General features: G+C 35.4%; 4 protein-coding genes across 6 annotated transcripts; 1 reads left to right on the top strand and 3 right to left on the bottom strand.

The window, feature by feature from the left end:
* Window positions 1–246: 246 nt before the first annotated feature.
* Window positions 247–5,849, bottom strand: LOC105164208 (26S proteasome regulatory subunit 8 homolog A). Its single transcript, XM_011082821.3, has 9 exons — window positions 5,571–5,849; window positions 4,581–4,678; window positions 3,457–3,681; window positions 2,135–2,197; window positions 1,886–2,049; window positions 1,649–1,805; window positions 1,414–1,512; window positions 1,079–1,189; window positions 247–524 (listed from the first exon to the last, which is right to left on the bottom strand). The coding sequence occupies exons 1-9, from the start codon at window positions 5,764–5,766 to the stop codon at window positions 384–386; spliced, it is 1,254 nt and encodes a 417-aa protein (XP_011081123.1). The 5' UTR covers window positions 5,767–5,849; the 3' UTR covers window positions 247–383.
* Window positions 5,850–7,179: 1,330 nt separating this feature from the next.
* LOC105164200 (uncharacterized) lies at window positions 7,180–11,834 on the top strand. Its single transcript, XM_011082809.3, has 7 exons — window positions 7,180–7,861; window positions 9,115–9,250; window positions 9,431–9,512; window positions 10,297–10,472; window positions 10,705–10,842; window positions 10,973–11,112; window positions 11,481–11,834. Exons 1-7 carry the CDS (start codon window positions 7,744–7,746, stop codon window positions 11,711–11,713), a joined length of 1,023 nt encoding a protein of 340 aa, XP_011081111.2. The 5' UTR covers window positions 7,180–7,743; the 3' UTR covers window positions 11,714–11,834.
* A 213-nt stretch (window positions 11,835–12,047) lies between these two features.
* On the bottom strand, window positions 12,048–17,277 carry LOC105164189 (alpha/beta-Hydrolases superfamily protein). 3 transcript variants are annotated; one of them, XM_020693728.2, is made up of 8 exons: window positions 16,605–16,670; window positions 15,939–15,994; window positions 15,687–15,834; window positions 14,810–15,490; window positions 14,363–14,491; window positions 13,685–13,888; window positions 12,791–12,991; window positions 12,048–12,479 (listed from the first exon to the last, which is right to left on the bottom strand). In XM_020693728.2, the coding sequence occupies exons 3-8, from the start codon at window positions 15,801–15,803 to the stop codon at window positions 12,366–12,368; spliced, it is 1,446 nt and encodes a 481-aa protein (XP_020549387.2). In that variant the 5' UTR covers window positions 15,804–15,834; window positions 15,939–15,994; window positions 16,605–16,670; the 3' UTR covers window positions 12,048–12,365. The 3 variants fall into 3 exon arrangements, with proteins under 3 accessions (XP_020549387.2, XP_011081100.2, XP_020549372.2); XM_011082798.3 differs by having other exon boundaries at window positions 15,687–15,994; window positions 16,605–17,277; XM_020693713.2 differs by lacking the exon at window positions 15,939–15,994 and having other exon boundaries at window positions 16,605–16,834.
* A 3,317-nt stretch (window positions 17,278–20,594) lies between these two features.
* On the bottom strand, window positions 20,595–22,903 carry LOC105164181 (V-type proton ATPase subunit c''2). Its single transcript, XM_011082786.3, has 4 exons — window positions 22,676–22,903; window positions 22,506–22,583; window positions 21,095–21,265; window positions 20,595–20,980 (listed from the first exon to the last, which is right to left on the bottom strand). Exons 1-4 carry the CDS (start codon window positions 22,786–22,788, stop codon window positions 20,812–20,814), a joined length of 531 nt encoding a protein of 176 aa, XP_011081088.1. The 5' UTR covers window positions 22,789–22,903; the 3' UTR covers window positions 20,595–20,811.
* Between the last annotated feature and the right edge of the window lie 1,434 nt (window positions 22,904–24,337).

Here is a 24,337-nt window from a genome sequence, read left to right as displayed (position 1 = left end):
AACACTAATCCACAAGTAAAGCTCAAGAACATAGCAAGTGTCACTCACTCATCCATCCCACTCTGTCAAGATGTTGGCAATTTACATGGATCTCCAGTGTATGACATCATTGCAACAAATAGAAAAACCAAAACAGCAACAGACAAAGACATTAGCCTCTCTGCCCTCCTGGCCCTGCAAACAACTATGATCCAGAAAGAGCAAGAACCAAACATTACTTAATGTAGCTAGCTGGAAACAGTGAACTATAGGAATTTTATGCATAAAGGTGTCCACCAAATAACTCACAGTAGAGATATATGAAATCAAAACCAATTCGACGTGTGCTCATGATACAAATGGGTACTACATTGTGCGATGGAAATGTAAAGTTTAGTTATAATCTACTTCCAGAGCTTCCTCAAAGACATATTTTTCTCGGTTTCCTTCTTCATGACCTTGGCAACAGCCATCTCAAAGTCCTCCTGAGTAACATGAACTCTCCTCTCTCTCAGAGCAAACATTCCAGCTTCAGTGCACACGGCCTGCCAAGAAAACCATAAATTCAATGTGTGTTTTATGGTAATGGCTTATAACCTATTTCTTTCTTTCAGGAAAAAGAACGAAACTGCAGGGAGAAACACAGGCAGACTGTTCTTAGTCTTCTAGTTCAAATTCCGAATACTAATATATAAGAGATCCCGATGGACTATGCAACCAAATAATGATTAAATTAAATTAGTGCTTTTATCATGGAATTATGTAAGAGTATAATCTGAATATTTTAATCAAATTCTCAAGAACTCAGCAAACAAACGATAGATACGGTTACTCAGTTTAACCATCCAAATTGAGTCAAGTAATTTAAAATCCATAACACACATAGAAAAGTTAAACATCTCCACCTTTCCTCCAAGGAAAATAACTAAAGCATATGATATTTCAATCAAGACTAATATTCGTGACCAGTGCCAGAATGTGTTAAATACATTATATACATTAAAGAACTTCTAGGTCGTTCATTGGCAGAAAAAGGTTCATCAAGCTTCCACAACATAATGATTTTTAATTGGTTAGGTCACCAAAAACTCCAACATACCTTAAGTTCTGCACCAGATGCACCATTCATCTTCTCAGCAATCTTTTTCAGATCAATCCCTCGCATTAAATTCATTTTCCTTGAGTGTATCTTCAAGATGTCAAACCGAGACTGAAATTTTTTTTGACACAATTAGCTACTTGGAAGAGGGAGTAGCACTGCCAAGACCAACCAAATTATACTGGAAGATGAAAATTATCAAGTAACAACGCCAAGGGTTTGTGAAGATTTTGGCAGCAATGACACTAATAAATATTTTAGAGCAGCAAGTCAAATCGAGAGAATGTATTATAAACAAGATTCATAAAAAGTATTGCCAAGCATGAACAGCTAACCTCTTCATTGGGATTTGGGAACTCAATTTTCCTATCAATTCTTCCAGGCCTAAGAAGAGCTTGGTCTAGAATATCAATTCTATTAGTAGCCATCAATACCTGTGTAGAGTAGTGGTAAAAAACAAAATCAGCATTTCAAATTTCCAAACACAGGACTCTATCATAAGTTTACTGGTTCCTCAAGCAGAACCAGGAAAGCAAGAGGTTAGGTATAAAATTGGTAACCCATACACACTTTTATCTTATTAGACGCTTCAAAACCATCAAGCTGATTGAGAAGCTCCAGCATAGTTCGCTGAACTTCACTATCCCCATTTCCACTTCCAGATTCCATACGAGCGGATCCAATGCTATCAATTTCATCCATGAAGATGATGGATGGAGCATGCTCTCTGTTAAAAAGAGCATCAGTAAGTGAATGGCAGAAAACACATTCTCGATCAGTTGTACCTAAATACTCAAAGAAACTCACCTGGCCATGACAAAAAGTTCTCTCACCATCCTAGAGCCTTCTCCAATATACTTCTGAACTAATTCAGAACCCGAAACTCGGATAAAAGTGCAGTCAGTATGGTGAGCAACCGCCCTTGCAAGCAAAGTTTTCCCGGTTCCAGGAGGACCATACAGCAAAACACCCTTGAGCAATTTGATAAGTATGTAAAAAGATTAGAAGCACTTCCACAAGTTCAAGAAATAACTGTTACCAAATTGACAGTATTACCTTAGGTTGAGCTATTCCAAGACTTTCAAATAATTCAGGATGTTTGATTGGAAGTTCAATCACCTATAATACAAGAAAGCAGGGAAATGAATGATAGATTTTGTGGGGAAGAAACAGTCTGAGATTACAGGAATGATATAAAATTCAAAAGTATCTAAATTTAAAATTAACCAGTTCTCTATGGAAAAGACATACTTTGCATAGAAGTTTACAGCTATGCACACATTTGACAGCATACCCAGACTTTATATCTGTTAATGCCATTTTAACTTAATAGAGTGCGCATTTTGCATCCTCTCTCTTAACAAGCTCATTCAGTCAGAGAGCCTTTTCTAATACTCCAACCATCCTGCAAAGAATATCCATATTCCATTTTTCTCTGTCCCATAATATTTGCCATCTACTATAGAAATAGGGGTTCACTTAGATGTGGTTTTACCACCCTTCTACTTAAACTCAAAAAGATTGAATTAAATAATTCTTTCCATAGCAACATCGTCTTACTTAAATCAATTAGTTTTCTGCATGGATAGAAGCCAACAAAAACAAATGAAATAAATCCTGATGTACAATGCAATGCAATCATATTGTTTTCTTTTTGGGACCAGCTATAACTTTCACACATGATCCATGTTTTATGGAGTTCATTCCGTACTTCAGTCTTTCTTCAACAAAGTAAAAGTTCATAGATTAAGTCATTTTGTATGGGAAGTTTCAATTAAGAGCAATATAGGAGAAAGCGACATAGTTTACTTAATTCCTGTAAAAGTCAAAACAGTACATCTGTTGTGGAAAGGAGGAAGTACTAAAGATAGCAAAACTTGAATGTTACTTTAAGAGAGCTGGTAACCTCCTTATACTATAACTCTGTTTCAGCCTTCGATGCCAACCTAATGAATTCCATTACCTTAGAAGAAATAACTGCATCATTTTTAATCCACTTCTTCCTCAGAAATGTATTAAAGCTAATGATGACATACCAGCTCAACTTCATAACAGAGAAGACTAATTAGATGTCCTACTGAAATTTCATAGGAAGACTTCATGTTATCTATGTCATCTATTTGGAGATCATGAAAAATAAGTGGCAGTAACCATAAGGAGAATAAATAGCAAATGTGGAACAATTGCAACTGAGAAAATGAAGGATCCTTCGAATAATTCTCTGTAAGGTAGAATTGGAAAGAGAAGAATAAAAAAATATGTTCGGAATGTGTAGGAATTAAGAAACATAACAAACAGCACATATTGCCAGATTATCCATACAAATAATACAAAATAATTCAAAGCTGCAAGAAACATAGAAATTCGAATATATATACCTCCTTTATCTCTTTAATTTGCTGGTCAAGACCACCAATCATGTCATAAGTAGAGTCTGGAACTTTTTCAACTTTCATAAGGTTCACCAGTGGATCAACTTTACTAGGTAGGATCAAGTGGAGCACATAGCTATCATTACGCAAAGCAACCCTTGTTGAAGGTGTAATCTTAGTGATGTCAATACTCTTGTCAATGTCAACTACATATTTTCCCTCAGGATGGACCTAAGCAAAAGATGACAGAAAACATCATTACTAAAATGTCCATAGAGCTGAAAAATAAAATCTTTTAAAAAAAAAAAAAAAGGCATTATCTTCAAAGAATTTGTTACACTGTTGCCACCAAACTTATCAGAACCTGATGCAGGGAGAAAATCCAACAGCTGAAACAAATTGCTTCCATTCTTGATATCCTCTCTGATTATAAAGAGACTTACCAAAATCCATTGTCCTCTTCCCTACCTTTTCAATTCAAAGTTATGAACTTAACTAAAATCTCGCACGACGGGCTATTAGCTCAGTGGTAGAGCGCGCTTATTACGGTTTAGTGGATGAATTTTAAGCCCAACCCCATCCACCACCCAAAAAGAAAGAACAAGAAAAGAAGAAGGGGGAGAGGAAGTTTCTATAAACACAGTTCCCTGCTCTCCTTCTTGGAAAAATACCTTTCAAACCACTTGTGGTATGCAGATCCATGAAGCAGATACTCACAGATGATTTTGTTCACTTTTTAAATTGGCTATCGCAGTGATGTGGAATGATATCAGGAGTTTCTGTAATGGTCTCCGCCTTGAGAAAACTTACCTTTTGAACCACTTCTTAAGTTATCCAGATTCATGACAAAAGTTCTCCTAGATCATCAAAAGTGATTGGATATTCTAACCACATGGAATGATGAATATCACTGTTTTCTCATCAAAAAGAAAAGCAAAAGTAAGGACAATGGCAAAACCTAACCAAATTAAGAATGAAACAAACATGAACCACTCCATTTCTACTCTTATTTGATTGCTACATACAATGTTAGGATGGCACAAAGGAGGAAGGAAAGAGAGTAATAGACAACACGGGCAATTCAGCCACAAAGATAAGAAATGCTGTTAACAGCAGAAATGTCAACTAACCTTGACGAGGACCTTTGATTTTCCCATAACTTTGACAACTTCACCAACATAAGATCCAGGCTCCTGAAGAAGCTGCAACTCTTCCTTCAGTGATCGCACTGCCATTAGGGAAACAAATATTTCATTGGGGGCATTTTGCACCAAGACAAACTTCTTGTGCTTAACCATCAGTTTTTTAAGCTAAAGCTTATATCCATCTTTGCCAAGCTATTTTTATATTGATTGCATCCACAAAAACATCCATATATAGAAAATTATGCGGAAGAGAGGAGTTGCCTAATGACTAACATGCATATAAAACACGGAGATATGGAAAAATCCAGTCACAGTGACCCTACACATGAAAAAAAGCTTTTGTAAGTCAACAAAAGACCTCAAATTCCAGTAGGAAATGACTTTCTATTCAGTAATGTGTTATACTCTAGCTTGTTTTCAAATTTCCCTCATCAATCGAATAAAACTAGGCAATCCACCAATAAGATAACACTGTTGAAACATCTCCATTCACATTGATAAGGATGAACCACTTATTTTCTGTATCCACACAAAACATAATACACAATATGCAGTAAAACTCTTCACATTAACACCAAAAAAGCCCCAGGGTAACCCGAAAGTCTCATTGCTTAATGGAAAGAGGACCTCGACCTTCCAGGGGGAGATGAGTCCCTGTATCATTTATGGAAATAATCTTTCATAATTCTAAACCCCCCTTGCATACCCCGCCACAAAATTTTCTTGCCAGACCACAAATCAAATTCCTAAAATGTTCCCCGAGCGCAAACTCAGCAATATAGAGTCTCCGAAAACAAAAGATCTTACTGGCCTCCTCTACAAACTAAGTAAAATCGGTAAGGAAAATCAAAGCAACACCGACTACCCCATTTAGGCGAGGGAGTGTGAAATTGCTTCCCAATACCTAGGGTTTAAGAAGCGGCAACAATTAAAGCACACATCATCAATTGAATCCCTAAGTGAGAGGGGAGGAACCTCGGGCATTGAGGTCGTTGCGCTGTGCTTCTAGGCGCTGGAGATCGTGGACTTTCTGACGGACCAATAGCTGCATATCCTGTATCCGCTGCTGATAGTATTGCCGGAGCCCTTCGCCACCGCCAGCCCCGGCGCCTTGCTGCGGCTGCTGCTTTGATTCATCCGCCTGTCGGGTTTCTATCGCTGCCGTCGCCATTCTATGTGATACGTTGAGCAGATCAGAGAATAAGTTGGTTTCCTCTCGGCCAAGTTATATTCTGTGCAATGTTTCTGTTTTGCGCTCTCTATTCATAAATAATACCCCTCCGCCTATTTGCCCTTTTTTATTTTTTTATTTGTTTCTTTTCTTTTGTGATAATCCATCCAATTTTGTACCTATTTTCATTTCTAATTTTCAATTTTTAAAATAATAATTCAAATAAAAATACTATTCTTATTGAAAATATGTTAATTTGACAAAAATCAGTCTTTTATTCTCAATCTATTTATCTCATATCAAATATAGACCATCGATTTATTTATTAGACCTTGACTATTGATATATATATATATATTTATATAAATAAGATCCAATAGTTTATGATTAAGGATATAGCAATCATTTTATAGCTAAAAATAGAGCAAAATTCCACTCAAAGCGCGTGCAAACACCACTAGATAAAAAGGGTATTTTACACATTTTCTAAATATTGAGGGTGGTAAATTACTGTTTTATTTTTCACAGGGGGCTAATTACCTATTTTTTATATCATAGGTAGGTAAATTGTAATTTGCCCTTTATTTATATAACAACTATCGATTTGATTAATAGTATTTTAGATTTATCAATATTTTATACATCATAGTTCAAAAAATTAAACAATTTACAGTGTTTTACAAAATGAAATTATCAAAACAAATCACAATGATATGCTATGAGGGATTTAAGATCTTTCCATTTATATCCAATCAATTTGAATACAGTGAATGGTATCTTATATGAAAATATATTATCTATTTGAAGAAAAATGTATTATAGTGTACAAGAATCAAACAATAAGCAATGAAAATAAGTAGGCTAATAATTGATATGCAAATAAAGAAAGAGATGCGTATGTGAAAGGTACCACCAACGATTAAAAGGAAACGAGTGATAAAGGTGGATTTGAGCCGCAATCCACCATTATCTGCCCTAGCCAACTAGCTCTAATTGACTGAATAAGTAAAGTTGTACGCCACGTTATTTATATTTTATAAGAGCGAGAATCAAAACTGTCATATTAGTAGAAAAATCGCCTATTTAAGAGGAAATTTGTTACTTGTGGCCTCTCACTATCCGAAATTATAATAAGAGTGGTCGTATTCTGTTGATATGCCATTAAATTGATGTATCATGCAAAATAGTAAGTGATGTTGACGTGTTAGTTAAAAGTGATGTTGACGTGTTACTTGGTTTTGGCAACAGTTTTTTGTTGGATTTTAAATGATATTATGATATTTGAATTTTGTTCTTTTTTTTAACACACACATAAAAAAAAGAAAGTGAGAATTTTCAAAGTTGTTTGTAAATCTAAAAAGAAAAAGAGCGGAAAATGGATGAATGGAATCCCTATAAATAAAGGGATTTAGGCATAAGGTGGTTGCACTTGCGCCTAGCCCTGTCAGTCCATTTTTGTACCTATGGAGTTTTTTCTTTCTTAGATTTTTCTCTTTTTCCCCCTCCCTAGTTCTACTCAAATTTCACGATTAAATTTTGATCAATCTAGGGTTAGGAGGTGCGGATCCGCGCAGAACTGCAAGCGATCAATATCGAAAGACTAGGGTTTCCGACCTGTGTTCATTGCCGCCAATACATAGTTATAAACATCTAAGCATACTTTGTTTCTTTCCTATCATCTTGATCTGTAGAGATTTTGTTGTTTTTAGCCTGTAATTCTAATTCATATACCAAAAAGCAGAAAAAAAAAGTTTTGGTTGATCTTAGAAATCACTTTTTTCCTTTTTTATCAGGCAATTGGCCGTATTTTTTGGGATTCAATTGTCGAGTTTTAAGGTTTGATTTGGTTCCTTGAATCTGGAAATTGAGATCGGGGACTTGGGTTCTTTTGGTTTTGGTTTTGATAGTGCGTTTTTTCTCCGTTTTGTCTTTTTTGAAAGAAAAATCTCTTTGGGCTATATTTAGGACAGTTCAATAATGGATAAGAAGAAGGTTGTAGCTCCGTTGGTTTGCCATGGGCATTCACGTCCGGTTGTCGACTTGTACTACAGTCCGATAACACCTGATGGTTTCTTCCTTGTTAGTGCTAGCAAGGGTAGGCTTTACATATTTAGCTGAAGCATGTTTGTTCAATGATTGTGTGTGTGTTTTCTTTAACCCGAATGGACTTGATGAATTTATTTTCTGGTTTCCGGCATTTTGATTAAGCTTTAGGTTTGCATGAATTATTCACTAAATTCTTATATCTTGATACTTATTGATAATGGTGCGTATAACGTGTTTTTCTGTTTAGAAATGTAATTAGTGACTAGACTAGTTTGTTTCAGTTAAGTTGATTGCATTTATCACCAGGGAAGAAGATACCACTAGCCTGGCAGCCTTTGATAACGTTGAGAATCTGAATACTGCATTTTAATGCAATAGAGATCTTGGGTGAAGTATAAGGCACCTAGTTTAATGTAAAAAAGGTATAAGCATTCGGAAGAACTGTTTTGGAACTTGAAAAAGAAAGTCATATCAAGTGGAGCATGTGCAGATGCTTTGCCTTTCCATTTTGATTGGAAGGGGCGGAGTTTAGACCAAAACAACGATGGAAGGTGCTTTAGTCTGAGTATTATGTATTTTGTTCTGAGGATGCTCAACTTTTGCTCAAGAGTCTCTTGTTGAGTATCTTCAAATGTTAGTACTGTAAAGTATTGTGGCTTGGAAGCAGTCTTGCTATATCTCTGTGTCCTATATTGCAAAGTTATTGTTGGTCTCCTATTTAAAACCTGTAATTCATGAAGAAATTAACAACATTGCTGAATACATCACTGTACTTCTTGTAAATGTGGTCTGATTTATTAATTGCCTTTGGTGCAGTTATACCTTGTATTATCCATTTTTACCTGAATGCCTAAGCGGTATGTTTCTTGATTTTGTTGAAAGATGATGTTTAGCACAATATCTAGTTAGTTATCATGCATCAAATGGAGACATAGTTTGGTTAGATGCAATCTCATCCAAGCAGATCTTTCTTTGCTTTTATGCTATGATCATGTACACAAATCAATTATATTAAGACAGCTTGTCAATATAAAAAAAATTTGTTGCTAAGCTGTCATATTTGATGGTACCTCTTTCAATTTTTGGGTAATTTGACTGTATCTCATTATCATTTAGTTCCCTGTATTAACTAGTTTGTATTTCCATGCTGATATTGGAGTTGTGTTGTTTAGATAAAACAAGGGTGCAGTAAGCCATGATTTCTCCAAATTGGGGTGAAAATCAACATGTTATCTATGGAAATTTGTACAGTAAATGTTGCTTTCGCTCAGTATTTATGGATATTGGGTTTCCTTTCCTCAGATTCCACACCAATGTTGAGAAATGGAGAGACTGGAGATTGGATTGGAACCTTTCAAGGGCATAAAGGTGCAGTGTGGAGTTGTTGCCTGGATAAACATGCTTTACGTGCTGCCTCTGCGTCAGCTGACTTTTCTGCGTATGTCATCAAATTCATAGCATTTCTTCTGACTAGAGAATCAAATTTCAGAATGTTTTGCATTGTCTTATTTGGATTAATATTTAACTCTTAACAAATAGCAATTGTAGAGTCAACTGCATATTCGGAAGTTTGTTTGCCAACCTAATTTGGCTGTTCTCCAATTTTGATTGGCTGCAGGAAGTTATGGGATGCATTAACTGGGCATGTGTTGCATTCTTTTGAGCACAAGCACATTGTTCGTGCTTGTGCCTTCTCGGAGGTATTATTTGACAATATATGCTCGCTTCAAATATGTAATGAATTCCTATTTGGTTTTTATGGTGATATTCTTGACAACTTTTACATTGCTGTCTATACCTTTCATCTCTGCAATACTGGATCAACATTACACTTCTCCTTGTAGGCTTTGGTTTGCTTTGCAAACAATATATAAAGTTTGATATTGCGCTTACTAACTTGGCATATTAAGTAGCGAATCTTTATTTTTAAACTTGAGCTGGAGAAACTTTTTCTCCTTGAGTTGGGAAGTTTGCCGCTTAATTTCAGTTTGCTACTTTTGGATTATATTGGTTGAAGATGTTGATGCATAGTGATTTCTGATTGTTGATTGGCGTTTATTACTAATATTAATTGTCTTCAATTTTGTACTATGCAAACTTTGATATAGCTCGACTTATCCATACTCTTTTACAGGTAATGAGGTAGTCCATTGTAAATGTGATGTGTCTTTTATTGAGTCACTGGTACTTAGCTGGACAGGCTCGTGCTATTTGGATAGGACCCACTTTGCCTCGTGCTGACGCATTCAGTCCTTCTAATTCAGAGTGATCTACGAGCAAATTTTTTTTCTCTCACATACTGAAAGATGTTTTTAGTACCTTTCACAGTTCTCCTCGAGATGTTTCGAGTTGGTGATGAATGCGTATCAAATATAGCCATTGGATCCAATACATACATACTCTTGTTTGCCTTGATAACATAGGGTTGAAATGGTTATTATGATATCACAATTGTGATGATTGAAGTTTTCCCATCAATGTCAGGATACGCACCTGCTCCTAACTGGAGGGATGGAAAAAGTTCTTCGCATATTTGATTTGAACCGTCCTGATGCACCTCCTAGGGAAATTGAAAAATCTCCTGGTTCAGTCAGAACTCTTGCTTGGCTCCATAGTGATCAAACAATTTTAGGTTCCTGTACTGATATGGGCGGGGTAAGGTATGTGGATAAAATGGGACAATGGTGTTATTGGTTCCCAAAATTATTATTTGAGAATTCCTATAAACTATAAAAATTTACTCACATCAGAATTTAATTGATCCTCAATTTGTTTCCTTCTCTTATCTATGGTTGGAATAGGTTTTTAGACCTGCTTCATCTTGGCAGATTATTTGGATTAAATATTATAACGAATCAAATTAATGTACTGGTTTATGGTTGATGGCCCTAGATTATGGGATGTGAGAACCGGCACGATTGTTCGAACACTTGAGACAAAGTCTTCTGTAACAAGTGCCGAAGTCAGTCAAGACGGCCGCTATATCACAACTGCAGATGGGTCAACCGTTAAGTTTTGGGATGCAAATCAGTATGTTGCTCCTTTTTTCATTCAATATCTTTGTCAATGTCTCGGAATCTCCACTTCTGTGATTAAGTGCATAGGCAAACTTGTTAGATTGGAGTTCCAAGAGCTTAACGTCTGAACTTTCTTTTTACAGCTTTGGTTTGGTAAAGAGATACGATATGCCCTGCATTATGGAATCGGCTTCTTTGGAGCCAAAGTTTGGTAATAAGTTCATTGCTGGAGGAGAAGACATGTGGATACATGTCTTTGATTTTCACACTGGAGCAGAAATTGGTAAGTTTGTGTTTCTCCAATAGTCAAGTTCTTTTTTTACATTGGAGAGTTTCTTTGTTCATTTCTGCAGTCGTTGTGGATGTTTCTTTTACTTCCTTTCTCAACCCCCTCACCCCCACCCCACTGCCAGTGGATATTTTGCGATTCTTTAGTTTATCTTTGGACGGCCTCGCATTTATCCTACTTGCGCTAATTGCAGCTGTAATCAGCTTCTGCTCTTAAATCACCATTGGTACTATTGTTTGTCTGTGGCTGATTCTCACACATTTATTTCTATGGCTTTCCTTTTGCTTTAATGTATCATTACACGCAATTCCTTTTTTCATTTTGGGGTTTGTTTTTTGACCTTTTGTTGGATCATTGTATAGGGTGCAACAAGGGACACCATGGTCCAGTACACTGTGTGCGTTTCTCACCTGGAGGTGAATCTTACGCCTCTGGTTCTGAAGATGGAACTATTAGAATATGGCAAACTGGTCCGGAGCAAGACAGTTGTGCTGCCAATGGACCCTCTCAGAATATTAAGGATGTGGTAAACGAGGTAACTAACCAGATGCGGAATGTGCTTATTGCAGAAGAAGAGAAAACTGGCGCTGAATGAAAAAGTCAACAGAGACTGACTAGGTTATGTCTTGTGTTTGTTAGAGTTTTGCCTGGCTGCTTGTAATGTTGCCGTAAATGTTCAGGGACTTTATCTTTGAAATAAAAGTAAGTTTTTATCATTTGCTCTTGTCCTGTCCTTGATCCTGGGTTTCAAATATATTTTTGTCTTATGTGGGATTCTGGTGGTCGTCAACAAAATGATTTTCCAGTTGAAGCTAATTTTCATTCAATGAGCGCTTTGTTTCAATTCAGCATGAATGAATTGGGTGGATTGTCCTCTTGAACATGAAAAATTTTATTTTCGGTAAATTTTGAGAGAATTCGTTGGGTACTTGCAAAAAACATAGAAGAGGATAGTATTGATGAAATAATCAACCACATTGATAAACGCCTCATTGGAGCTTGCTTATGCCCTTAGACAACAAGCCTTCACCACAACCACCACCTAAAAGGAAAAAACACTATTATAATTCAAAACCGACACACCCAAAAGGAGAGCGAGCTTTTTGCTTGGGGCTCTTCCTCCTTCGGGAATTTACAAGAAAAGATGGGACGGGGATTTAATAGAGAGGCCAGCCAGCCAGGCCAATAAATAAGAACGAACTAGCCTAATATTATAAAACATGATGATGAAGCTCTCCCTATTGTTTCTACAATTCTGGTTTTAATAAAACCCTATTTATGAACGGTGATATAGCTGCAAGCAACGCCTTGGGACATTCCTCGTGTGGAAGATGGCCACAACCAGATATTGCAACCATTCTCTGCACATACAAGATGTATTATGTTATTAGAGGATAGAAAAACATAATTTCTCTCTTAACCTAAAAATGTTGGTATAAGATGAAACCACAAATACTCAATGTTATAGTATATGTCCTGTTAACAAGAACTACAACTATATATGCTTCTAAAGATTTCATTTTGTTTCAAACATCCATGTTCTATATCTTCAGAGTCCCATGTTCTCAATGTTGACATACTAAAAGAGCCTTTGGGCTGACCCCTGTCTAAAGATAAATGAATCAGAGAATAAAGCATCATCAAGTCCGTGAGTGAGAAGCAAGGAACTTACTGAATTTACAAGTTTAGAAGCCAAAGTTTGGACAGACTTCAAAGGGACAAGGACATCTTCAGCCCCTGCTACGACTAAAACTGGTAATGTTTCAACAGCTTTCAGAATCAATGCTGCGCCATGTGGAGGTAGGACAGTTTCATATGAAAGTTTGCCAATTTCATGAAGTGCCTCATCCCAACCTTCTACATGTAATGGGGCCTGACATAATTCAATGCAGGAAAACATAAAAAATGCGGAACATTTAAGGATTTACCAACTATATGACAAGCGTACATCCCATATGGAGAAAGCTATTTTTGAAATAAATGGTCAATAACAAATATTAATCAAGATAATTTATGCTTGTTTTCTTTGTCTTAATAGTTTACCCAGAAACAGTAATAGAGAACCTAAAAATTTTAACAACCAATATCTAAGTTCCAACTCCAAAGTGGAGAACTTTTAAATGTGGTCATTTCCCATGCAGGGAATGGGGTGACAGGTAAAATTGGTAATTACACCCAGTTTGCTGAATTCTGGACTAGAATACATCCATATGATCACTAGAATCTTAGGAGGAAAATTACAAAGAATAATGCCAGCAACAATTAAAGACAGTAAGAATAACTACCAAATCCTTCTAATTGTTTTCGTTAGTGGATCTAACACTCCAGAAACAAATGTACTTGAGTAGATACTCATGCATGTGGTTCGTGCAAAAACACTTACAAGCAAACAGAAACACCAAAGATTTTTATATGAACCAGCTGCTGAACAATATATACAGTGATATTTCACCAAAAAGTCGATACATCACATGAATCGCACATCAAACACAGAGAGCTATCATAAAATCATTGTTGGTCGTTGGCAGAGAGAGACTACCAAATTATTAGATGCATTAAATAGTACCTTGTATAGGCTTAAGACTTCGGTTGTTAGTTTGGTGGCATCATACCAAGCTCGCCGATTCACCACTTGAGTAACTTCCGTCCGAAGAAGAGGACGAACCAAGTGCTTTTTGCCTAAGGAAGTGCGTAAAAGTATTCTAGCGAAGGCTGGAACCAATTCTCTTGACAAGCTTACGTTTAGTAATATGACTCCCTTTATTTCAAGCTGAGGAACATGCCATATAGAGTTGATCCTCAAGTCAGTGACAATGTCTCAAGTATTTTGATCGGGAAAGTAGCACATACTTTCACAACAGTATTATGAATGATAAGAAATACTATTTTATTTCAAAATTAAGAACTCTAGTTCATACATGCATTTATAGGGACATTTTCAAGAATCACAGTTATTTGAATAATATAGATCAGTTTCTAGACTTCCTCTAAATGATCCAGCTAAGTATATATAGAAGTTTTTGTGGCTAGAGCACTGATAGCTAATCCTCTGCAAATTGCTCTTACACTAGAACTTATCCTCGTATGGAAAAGCTAAAACTATAAGATAGACAAAGATATATTCTTCGATACAATATTGGGCATTACAAAGTAGCATTTCAGGTTTCAAATTTTCAACAAATGGAATGCATGTGATATACCCATTCAGAGCAATTAATTAAGTCTACACCAATAGTAGACTTACATTCACAGGATTTATGGATGACTGAAGTTTCTGAACAGCTTTCAGGGCAAGCAGTCCTCCATCATCGTGGCCCACAAGCACAATCGAGGAAAACTTCATCTCCAAGCAAAATGAAAGAAGTAGGTCCACCTGAGAATTTAAAATTGTGTTAGATGCTGACACAGAGGCTCCATAAAAAATAATAACACAACGAGAATGGGGCCACATTCCAAAGTGTAAGAGGTGCATAATGTAGTGAATCTCGATAATCTTCCTTACTAGTGGATTCAGGATCACAAAAAACAAATAGGTGATCTCATCCGCAAATTTGCAGAAGACATCAACAATTCTTTTATCTCAGTTCATCATAACCACATTTGAACTACCTTTTGCATATATCATCTTTTCCTCTTGAATTTGCAATGCATCAGAGCAGAATGAACAGCATGCATAAATTAGATCAATCACCTGATTGTCAAGCTTGTAGGGATTAGGTAATTGATTTTCCTCCCAATCCTTCTGCCGTGGCCTTGACGTCAAACCCCATCCCGGCCGGTCAAAAGCAGCAACTGCACAACCTGTTTGCCTAGCCAGATCGCTCATTACCTTTCTCCATGAGAAGACACCCCCCCCAAAGCCGTGGACTAAAATAATTCCAAATTGTTCAGTAGCTCCATCAATCTGGTCCATTAGATATCCCATTTTGCTAACTTCATCTTCCTCACAAGTTTCATTTAAGCTCAAAATGGGCATATCTTCAGATATTGGAGATGCCGGTGAACTGGCCAAGAGGGGAGTAAAGAGAGGAGTGCTGCTGCTGCTGTATAATTGGTTACTGATGCTCCTGTGAATACTATATTGGGTTTTCAGAGGAATGCTTAATGATGGCCGATCAAAAAGTGTAGAGGACAAGGTGCGCGAAGGTGATCCCGGCATGCTTAGCTTGTAATGAATTGTTAGCCCTTGACAAGAAAAGAACAAGCTGTCTATGTCGGCAAGTAAACTAATTGGAAGTTCCCCAACGTCATGGGCTAAACCTGGTGCTTTTTTCCTGGTTTCACTATCACTGCGGAAAGATTTGCCTGCAGATGGAGTCGGTGATCGTGGAACCTTCTGGAAACCAGAGAAGACCATTTTGCCAGAAAGAACCTGATAATCAGGTTAGAAGATTAGCTAAAACCTTAGGTGAAGCAAACATGATTAAACATGAGATTGAACTTCCATTGACTACCATCCAGATTGACCTAATAAATTCTTCTAAGACAAAATATAAACAAAAAATACAGCATAACATATATATGCAAATGGATTAAAGCTGAAGATATTAGAAATTTCATGAACTTACAGATTCTGGGTCAACACGGTGCAAAATGAGCTTCCTCCTTGCTTTGCAACTTGTTCGATAGGCCACAACAATGTGGCCAAGAGCAAAGACAACAGATGAGAGAAACAAGACAGGCATTCCCCAGGATTTCTTCAGATGGAGCCTCTTCCTTGAAAGAGAAATTGAAGCTTCAGCCTCGAGTTGAGAATTAACAGTGAAGACACAAGCCTTGATTGAAAGAAGAAGTATTGAAACGAAGGAACAGAATGTTACACTTCCTACATAGGACCCGTGCGATAGGGCTGCGCCATCGCACATTATATATACACCTGTTTGCATTCGCAAATACATAACAACCAGATTAACTTTCAATAAAACAACAAGTCCTCAAAACTTCAGCTTTTTTCCATAGTTATAGATGCGAAATACTCTACAAATTCACATATTTCAGGGAGTCATATTTGTTTTAGAAAGATCACTTAGAAGTGATATATTAATTTTATATTAAATCCTGATAAGGTTTATCTAAAAAGCAAAAAACGTATATTCGTGGCTTTAACCCAGCAGCAAATGAAAAACAGGAGCATAATATCTTGAAATAATAATGCACAAAAATGAAATGAAATAAAATGAAAGAAAGATTAGACGCCAAGAATGAAATCAATTTTTCATGTTTTTGTGATTTTTATCTCAACTAAAGAAACTAACCTCTTATACAAAAGATTTTCATAACATCAAGAGTCAGCATCCACACTCTATTATCCGATTTAAGAGCGTAAAATTACACTACTGGGCGGCTACACAAGAGCATCAAAATCTAATCTACTGCATTAGCCGTATCAGTCACTTATTCTATTAAAAAAAAGAAAAAAAGGAATAAAACGAAAAGAATGAAAAAATAATTCTATATAGAAATATCACAGGGAGCAGAGAACATACAGGTAATGATGAGAGATCTGACGATGGAAACAAGAGGAATATCCATAAGCGAGCTCTTGAAAGCATATCTCTCCACATGCTCTCGGAAACTGTAACATTTAACGCACGTAAAGCTAGGAATTAGCAAGCAAGGCAAAACGGCGTCCGCAATTGCCACCACCACCGGCAAAGACACCACCACCAGCGACGACACCATAGCCACCATGAAATATACCGTCCTCACACTCCTCCGCACCTTCTCCCACCACCACCCACCCTTGACCACCATTTTTCGCCAGAAACCAACTCCAAAATCGAATACCTTATTCCCAGAAAAACAAAAACAACAAACAAACTCAAGTAGGACCAATGGAAATGCGAGATCGGTAAGCAACCAAAACACTAGCAGCACAACAACAATAACAGGCAACCGAACGACTCGGCTCCGCAACCCCCATCCCCGGACGCCACGTCGACCGGCGGCGATCCCCCGTTACCACCAAACACGACGCCGTCGCTATAGGGTTTAATCAATTCATTCAATTCCTCCGATCCCCTGTTTATCAAAAAAAGGAAAACCCTGAGAAGGAGAGAGAATGAATCTCCTCTCGCCGTAGTCTTTATTCCCTCTCTCTCTCTCTCTATTCTGTTGCGATGTGTGAGAGAGAAAGACAGAGCCAGTGCGTGTTGCTTTCATCGAATCAAAAATAAAAATAAATAATAAAAACAGTCTAAAATTGGGAATTCCTTCAAAATTTTGAAATTAGGAAATATAATATTTAATTTAATATTATGAATAATGCATATTAATGAGTGATTAGTGGAGGAAATTAGGTTAATTAATAGTAATTAAACTAATCTGACAAACACTTGATTCCCTCCCTAATATGCTGACCTTTTGCCTACCTGTCAGCTTTTTCCCTTCTGCCCCTCCCATCTTTCTTATCCCACAACATTTTTTAGAAAACTATGAGCATGATCGTTGCAACTTTTTTTTATTGATCAAATTATTTTTAGATACATTTTTTTTTAATATTTTATAAAATATTTTAATAGCATAACGAGTTGCAACATGAATGATAATATATACATAAAGAAATAATCATCATACCTCGATACGCAATAAAAATTGGTATTTATGACCTTGATAAAATAAAAAGCAGCAACATATATTTTTAAGAAGTATTATTTTTCCAAATAAAAGAAAATATTAGATTATATTCACATGCTTTGACAACAATATAGTCTATGATTTATTAATAACAAGAAATTGTTAATGATGGGATATGAGCTAAAGATTGTGAAATAACCACTAACCTCGAGATGTTAAAACAACACTACACTACAAGAGTAGACAAACAATTAGGCACTTGACCAATTTTTAAATGGTACAAGACCTAATTCAACCCACAAAATTTTGAAAAGATTTGGGCATGCCCAAGTGCACTTCTCTAGAAAGATATGCTCCAAATTTTCAATTTACGAAAATACAGCCAAGAATCTGTACTATTTATTAAAACTCAATGAGTTAGGGTAATTAATTTTAATGGATAAAATGTGATTTGATTAAAATATTCTTAGATATATATATTTTGTTTCTCCAATTAAGATACTGATTTTTTAATTTTTTTTATTAATTATATATGGACATTCATGTGTGCCACATACATAGTGGCGAAATCAGAAATTTGGTTTAACCCTATCAAATTTAATTAATTAGATGGTAAATAAAAATAATCAATTCATAAAAAAAATAATTTATTATAATAATCATTATAAATAAAATAAATACAATAACATAAGTATAATTTTTTTTTATAAATTATTATTCCCACAATGTGGACGGGTTGAAATTTACAAGCAATATGAATTTTAGTAAAAAAATATAATTTAAGATTGACGAAAATTCTAAGATAATAAATTGTTCTTCTTGACTAAATCGAAACTGTGTGGTTCTAACCAATAGAGAGAGTAAAAATGAGAATGTGGAATTCTTTTTAAACACATTAATGTAAAATTTAATTGTTATTTTTATTAATAGACAAAATAAATTTAGACACATAAATTTAATAAATTAATAGAACAGAGTTGAAGCCAAGCCCTATCAGCCGCTAGGACTCGACAAGGCTCGGTTTCACCCCTGCACACTCTAATCCCTTTTAGTCTAAGACTAGACTATCTTAAAAAACAATCACTATGTTTGTTTTCATTTTCAAGTTATATCCAGAATGAGTCAAAATATACTCAATTTTTGTCATAATTCAATAAGTTGTTTTTAATTGTTTTAGCATAAATACATACATATATATAAACACACACATATATACACATAAATATATATAAACAAGACATAATTTGATAATAATTTGCCAATGAATAGTTACTTTTGTCTCATAAAACACAATATTAAACATACAATACTTATTTTAAATTATCTTTAAAAACAAATCCAAACATACATATTATCTCTAATACACACTTATTTATCTTTATTTTTCTCTTTATACTTTCACAAAACACTCAGAAAACAAATCCAAACATTATGAATATTTTTCTGAAATAAAATTTTATGCTACTAGAATTTATTAGTAGATTTATGAGGCAATGAATTGCCAAATTAGTGAAGAAGGAAAGAGAGGGGCAATCATGGTGATAAAATAGGCAGTAAAGAGAAAAGTAATAATAATAACCAGGGTGGAAATGTTTTTATACTTTTACCGGAGGACGGCGAGGGGTGAAAATTGAGAGAGAAACTTGACCATTATGTAAACACATCAACAGATCATCGATGTTAACGGCAGAGATCGCGGTCGGGTGCAGAAACCCAAGACAATGAATTTTGCGGCTTTCGCGTGGGACCCACTTATGCATACCCCATTAACTCCCCACCGCTAATTGTAGCCACGTGTCCATCCTCTACAGCCTGTATTCGCGGCGGCTGATAAAATAATCCGCCGGTTGAAGCTGGATCGTAACGGTCTGATATATATATATATATATATTCCATAGAAAAGAATATTTTGTCATTTTTCTATTTAGTTTTCAACCCTTAGTTTGAATTGATGAATTTTAATTCAGTATTTTCAAATTTTATACTAACAATTTTGTTATATATTTTCTAGTTAATGCAACCTACCTGTTGTCATGATAATATGCACACAATAAAAAATATAATTTTAATTATGGCAATAACAAAATTTTTATAATATTATAATATTATGAGACAGTATCATTATTTAAAACATCAAAGAGTATGATATTTTTTTTTTTCATTATTGTATTTTTGTGTTTAGAACATTTCTCTCGAGCCAACAAATTACAAGAAATTGGTGTATCATTCCGAAATAAATTTCTCCAAAGAAATGACATATGTCCACCTTATGAAAATTCTCATTCGAACTAAATTTTAGACTGTATCTGCATCTCATTGATTGATAAGATGAATATCATTTTGATTGTTATGTTTAAAATGTACATTTAGTGGCGTGAGAAATGAGTAGCCTGTAATATAGTCAGAGGCATGGTGATGGGGTGGAATTTGGAGTTGGAAAACAACAGAGAGTGGTCCCCCTACAGAAGACTTTATTATATGATATGAATCTGACAACAAACCGCATTTTAAATGTAAGTCGTTGTGAACTCTCTCTGTATTTGGATTGGACAACCAAAGGAAAAGGAATAGGGACCCCACAACAATGTTCAACCTTTATTCCTGCAATCACGTCTTGTTTAGCTTTTGAATGTTATTGGCGCCTTGGAGTAACGAGTTATAGCACGACTGAAAAACGTGTAGTGTGGAAAATGGGCATTGGGGGATTCAGAGAAACAGTCAGTCAGTCCTAGTAATATTCATCATCCTGAATCTCAAATGGAATAATACGGACCACTTTACTTTTGCGGGGCAAATGGGGACCAATTTCATCTCTTTTATTTCCTTGCTTTTACTTTGCCTTAAAATGGGTTTCTTATATATATGTCTAAAATGTGCAGCATGCTTTTGCAAATCAAACCTGAAAAGAACATCGACTGGGCAGTTTCATTAAATGGGAGTAAACTACATACAGGACTCAATGGTTGTATGATCCAAGTTTGTTTCTGGACCTCTCTCATTCTCACCGAGGTTACATGTACCAACAAAATTTTTGAAAAAATATATAAATTGAAAGATAAAGAAATTGCAAAACATTACAAGTACCTGGTACTAATAACTCGTGGTACGAATAGGAACTCATGCTTTAGATGGCCATGTTGCTTGAGCCGACATGATAATGCCTACAATGACGCCGAACAACCCAAGTGCACTGCCAAATATCTCAATCACAAGAATCTTAACAAAGAGTGATGAGTTTTGGGCATCTGATAATGCACAACTGCTTCCTATGATACCAACACATAGCCTTCGCGAAAGCAAACAAAGGAAACATGAAAAAAGGGAAGACATCAGTGGAAATTGCTTTTAAGTCCAGGATCATCTCATTAAACTGTCCACAAACAGAGAAGTTAAAACTCACCCACAAACAAGGTTAGCAAAGCCCACAATTATTCCAGATGCAAATATAGCATAACCAGCTCTCAGGGACTCGGGCTCGTACATCTTTGAAGAAGGCACACTCTCAAGCTTCGTCTGAAGAATGATAGCCACAATAACTCCGTATATAGCAACAGCCTCACAGAAAATTACACTGAATGATAAAGTTGAAAAAGTTTAGCAACAGTTCTCTATCCCAAGGAAAACTGGTGCGCAATGTATTTTGTATTCAACTGCATTGTTAGTGAAAACAATGAGTAGATGATCTTAGCAAGAAAAATATAGACCACCGATTATGAGATCATGTTAAACAGCTGACATAAGTACTCGAGTGGAGATAGTCTCTGTTCATCAATCATCTGGATACAAGCAGCTGGATCTCTCAATTGCTCTAATTATCATTTTCATAAAGAATTTAACATAATTCTCCATATAGATCCTCAGTATGATCAAATTTAATTTCCGAACTGCTAAAGAAACAATTAGCTTGAATGTGCCCAGAAATTTTGAAGTCTTTCAAGATAAGAGAAGACACTTGCTGACATCTAATTGGTTTAATGATATAGCTTGAAACACATGGATTTCATTATTTAATCATGTGTCCTATAAGCATATAATTAAATAGGTGCAGCTAATCCTATTCCAAATCACATATCACGCTATTCTGCACTGTTATTTACTCTTCTCCATGAAGGATGTTGAACATTATCCCACAATAAGTTGGAAGGGAACAAAGAAGGTAATGGTGATGATGGCAAGAATTCATGCCCATCACCCAACTCAAGTTTCTAAGTAAGACTTGAAAATCCTACACAATAATGGGCATGCAACAGTGTTGATGTTGATATCTCTGGGTCTTATATTGCTAGCATCTATTGAGAAAATCCTATATTCTTCTAAAGCTCAGATTCTGGATGGCGCAGTTACGACAACCATCTTAATTTAACAACTTTCTGAGTGTCAAAGCCATTTAATATTACAGTTCACAGGAAGCTTATCCTCAATAGGAACACATCAATAGCTAGTGTAATTTGTACTTCAATGTAGAATACAAATTTAGCCATCGCACGGACTGTCCAATCTAAATGATACACTGAGGCAGAAAAATTCCAGTCTGGCTGTTAGAATTAATCACTTGGCCCTTAGGATCGCACGAAAGACCAGTCCACATCACTCCGGATCAAATTCTCATTCATTCAATTATTTGCTCATTTAGTTAATGAATAATGATTGAATGCAATACAATCGACATTATATAGGAGCTCAGTGTTTGTTATGCACATTATAAGTTGAGGGGGAAGTGCATAACATATTCAATAGCCTCCATTGTCTACTGCCTTTGACTTCAATTAGTACTATACCAGCATCATAAGGCATTCTCACAACAGAAGTACCTGATTAGGTTTTTGGAAGTAATGCGAGGAGCTTTTATGGCAGCGCCAATTAAACTACTCCCCGTTATATAAATTCCCCTACACATTTAGGAAAAACCACCAAATTCAGAGGGAAAGAGGCAGAAAAAAATCTTAGATATAGCGAAAAAAAGACGAGAATTTAAAAATACCAGGCAGCGCCTAGGACGGAAACGCCGATTGATATGGCAATTCCGATGGCGGAGAAGGTGTAGGGAGAGATCCGAACCAAGGCCTGCCACCATGAGCTCGACGACGTCACCATCGTGCCGAACAACTCTCTTTCTCTGTCTCTCTCTCTCTCTCTATATATATGTATATATCGTCAGGAGATCGGAGAAAATCAATTAATAGTTTTCCTGATCAGAGAAGAGTCAAATGAGGAGAAGACGAGTTCTGGAATTGGTTGTATTTGAGTCTGGGCTTTGGTTCTGGATGTAGTGAGTTGGGCTCAAACTGTAAAGCCCAATAAACATACCCTTACTCTTTTGCTTCTCGCCAAAATTTTAATTTTTTCTATAGTCATCATTTTCTCAAGAAAAAAAAAAAAAGGATAATTACACGGCTATCCAGAAATTTAATATAATTACATATAAATTTTTTACAATTAAAAAAATTATATTTACTATTCTTGATAATTATATTTGTCGAACAAATAGATTTCTCCATTAGTCAAAATTCACAAAATTTCTTATACTAGCAAAAATATTGAAATGAAAAATCGATATTTACTTTGATATACTTACTACTGAGTTGATGTAAGTCAAACAAATTTTTTCTAATCAAACTACCCGTGTAAGATGAAGATACACATCATCAGATACAATATCATTGTCTTATTACATGTCAAATAAATCTTTTTCAAATCAAATTCTTTATAAGGATGAATATATACCTCCTTATATACATTATCACTGTCTTACTGCAGGCTAAATAAATCTTTTATAATCAAACTATCCTTATAAGAATGAAGATGTACCACCTCATATGTATTAGTATGTGAAAGATGTATAAGTATAGTTTGATTATGAAATGTTTGTTTGACCTGCAATAAATTAGTCATAAATTATTTTGAATAAATATGAATTTTTATTTTAATTTTTTTGGGTTAAATATAGCAAATTCCATCAATTTTGATTTACTTAAGGATCTATTTGTTAAATAAAAATAAATATTAAGTATACTAAATATAATTTTTCAAACCATATAAAATCACTTAAATTTTTATATACAAAAAGAAAAAAAACCATAAATACACGAGCAACGGCGTTGGTTAACCGGCGGGAAATGAGATCACGTGGGAGATGGGCTTTTAGTGTTCCTAGGCAGATGATATTTTCACCTAAAAACTCCTGCCTGCTTTCCACGTGGACGATTAGACACCGTAGAGTGCGGGGTCCATTATCCATCAAACCGGTGATTATGGTTGGAACTCGGAACTTGGAAACGGAAATGGGAATGGGGGATATGTGCCCAACTCGCCCATCCCTCAATTCTTGGACCCTTTTACGCTTCTACCCAACTTATCCTCAAATTCGCGTTCCCATTAAAATTTCAGGTAATTTACAATAGATTTTTATAAAAATTAATATAATTATAAATATCTTATTATGGTATAAAAATTATAAATATTCTTTTTTTTAAAATTAATAACTGTCTTATAAATATCCTCTATAATGAATTGTCACAATGGTGTATTTGTTATATAAACGTTAATATCACAAAAGTATTTATTAATTTTTTAAATAACAAGAGAGTAATTATAATTATGACAAGTTTTATGAGTGTCCGTTGTAATTTACCCTTAAATTCTC

This window comes from Sesamum indicum, linkage group LG1, assembly GCF_026168435.1.
Source record: "Sesamum indicum cultivar Baizhima isolate 11 linkage group LG1, ASM2616843v1, whole genome shotgun sequence".
Lineage (NCBI taxonomy): Eukaryota > Viridiplantae > Streptophyta > Magnoliopsida > Lamiales > Pedaliaceae > Sesamum > Sesamum indicum.
The sequence above is the reverse complement of the archived record's forward strand: the minus strand, read 5'-3'. Positions and strand labels throughout refer to the sequence as shown.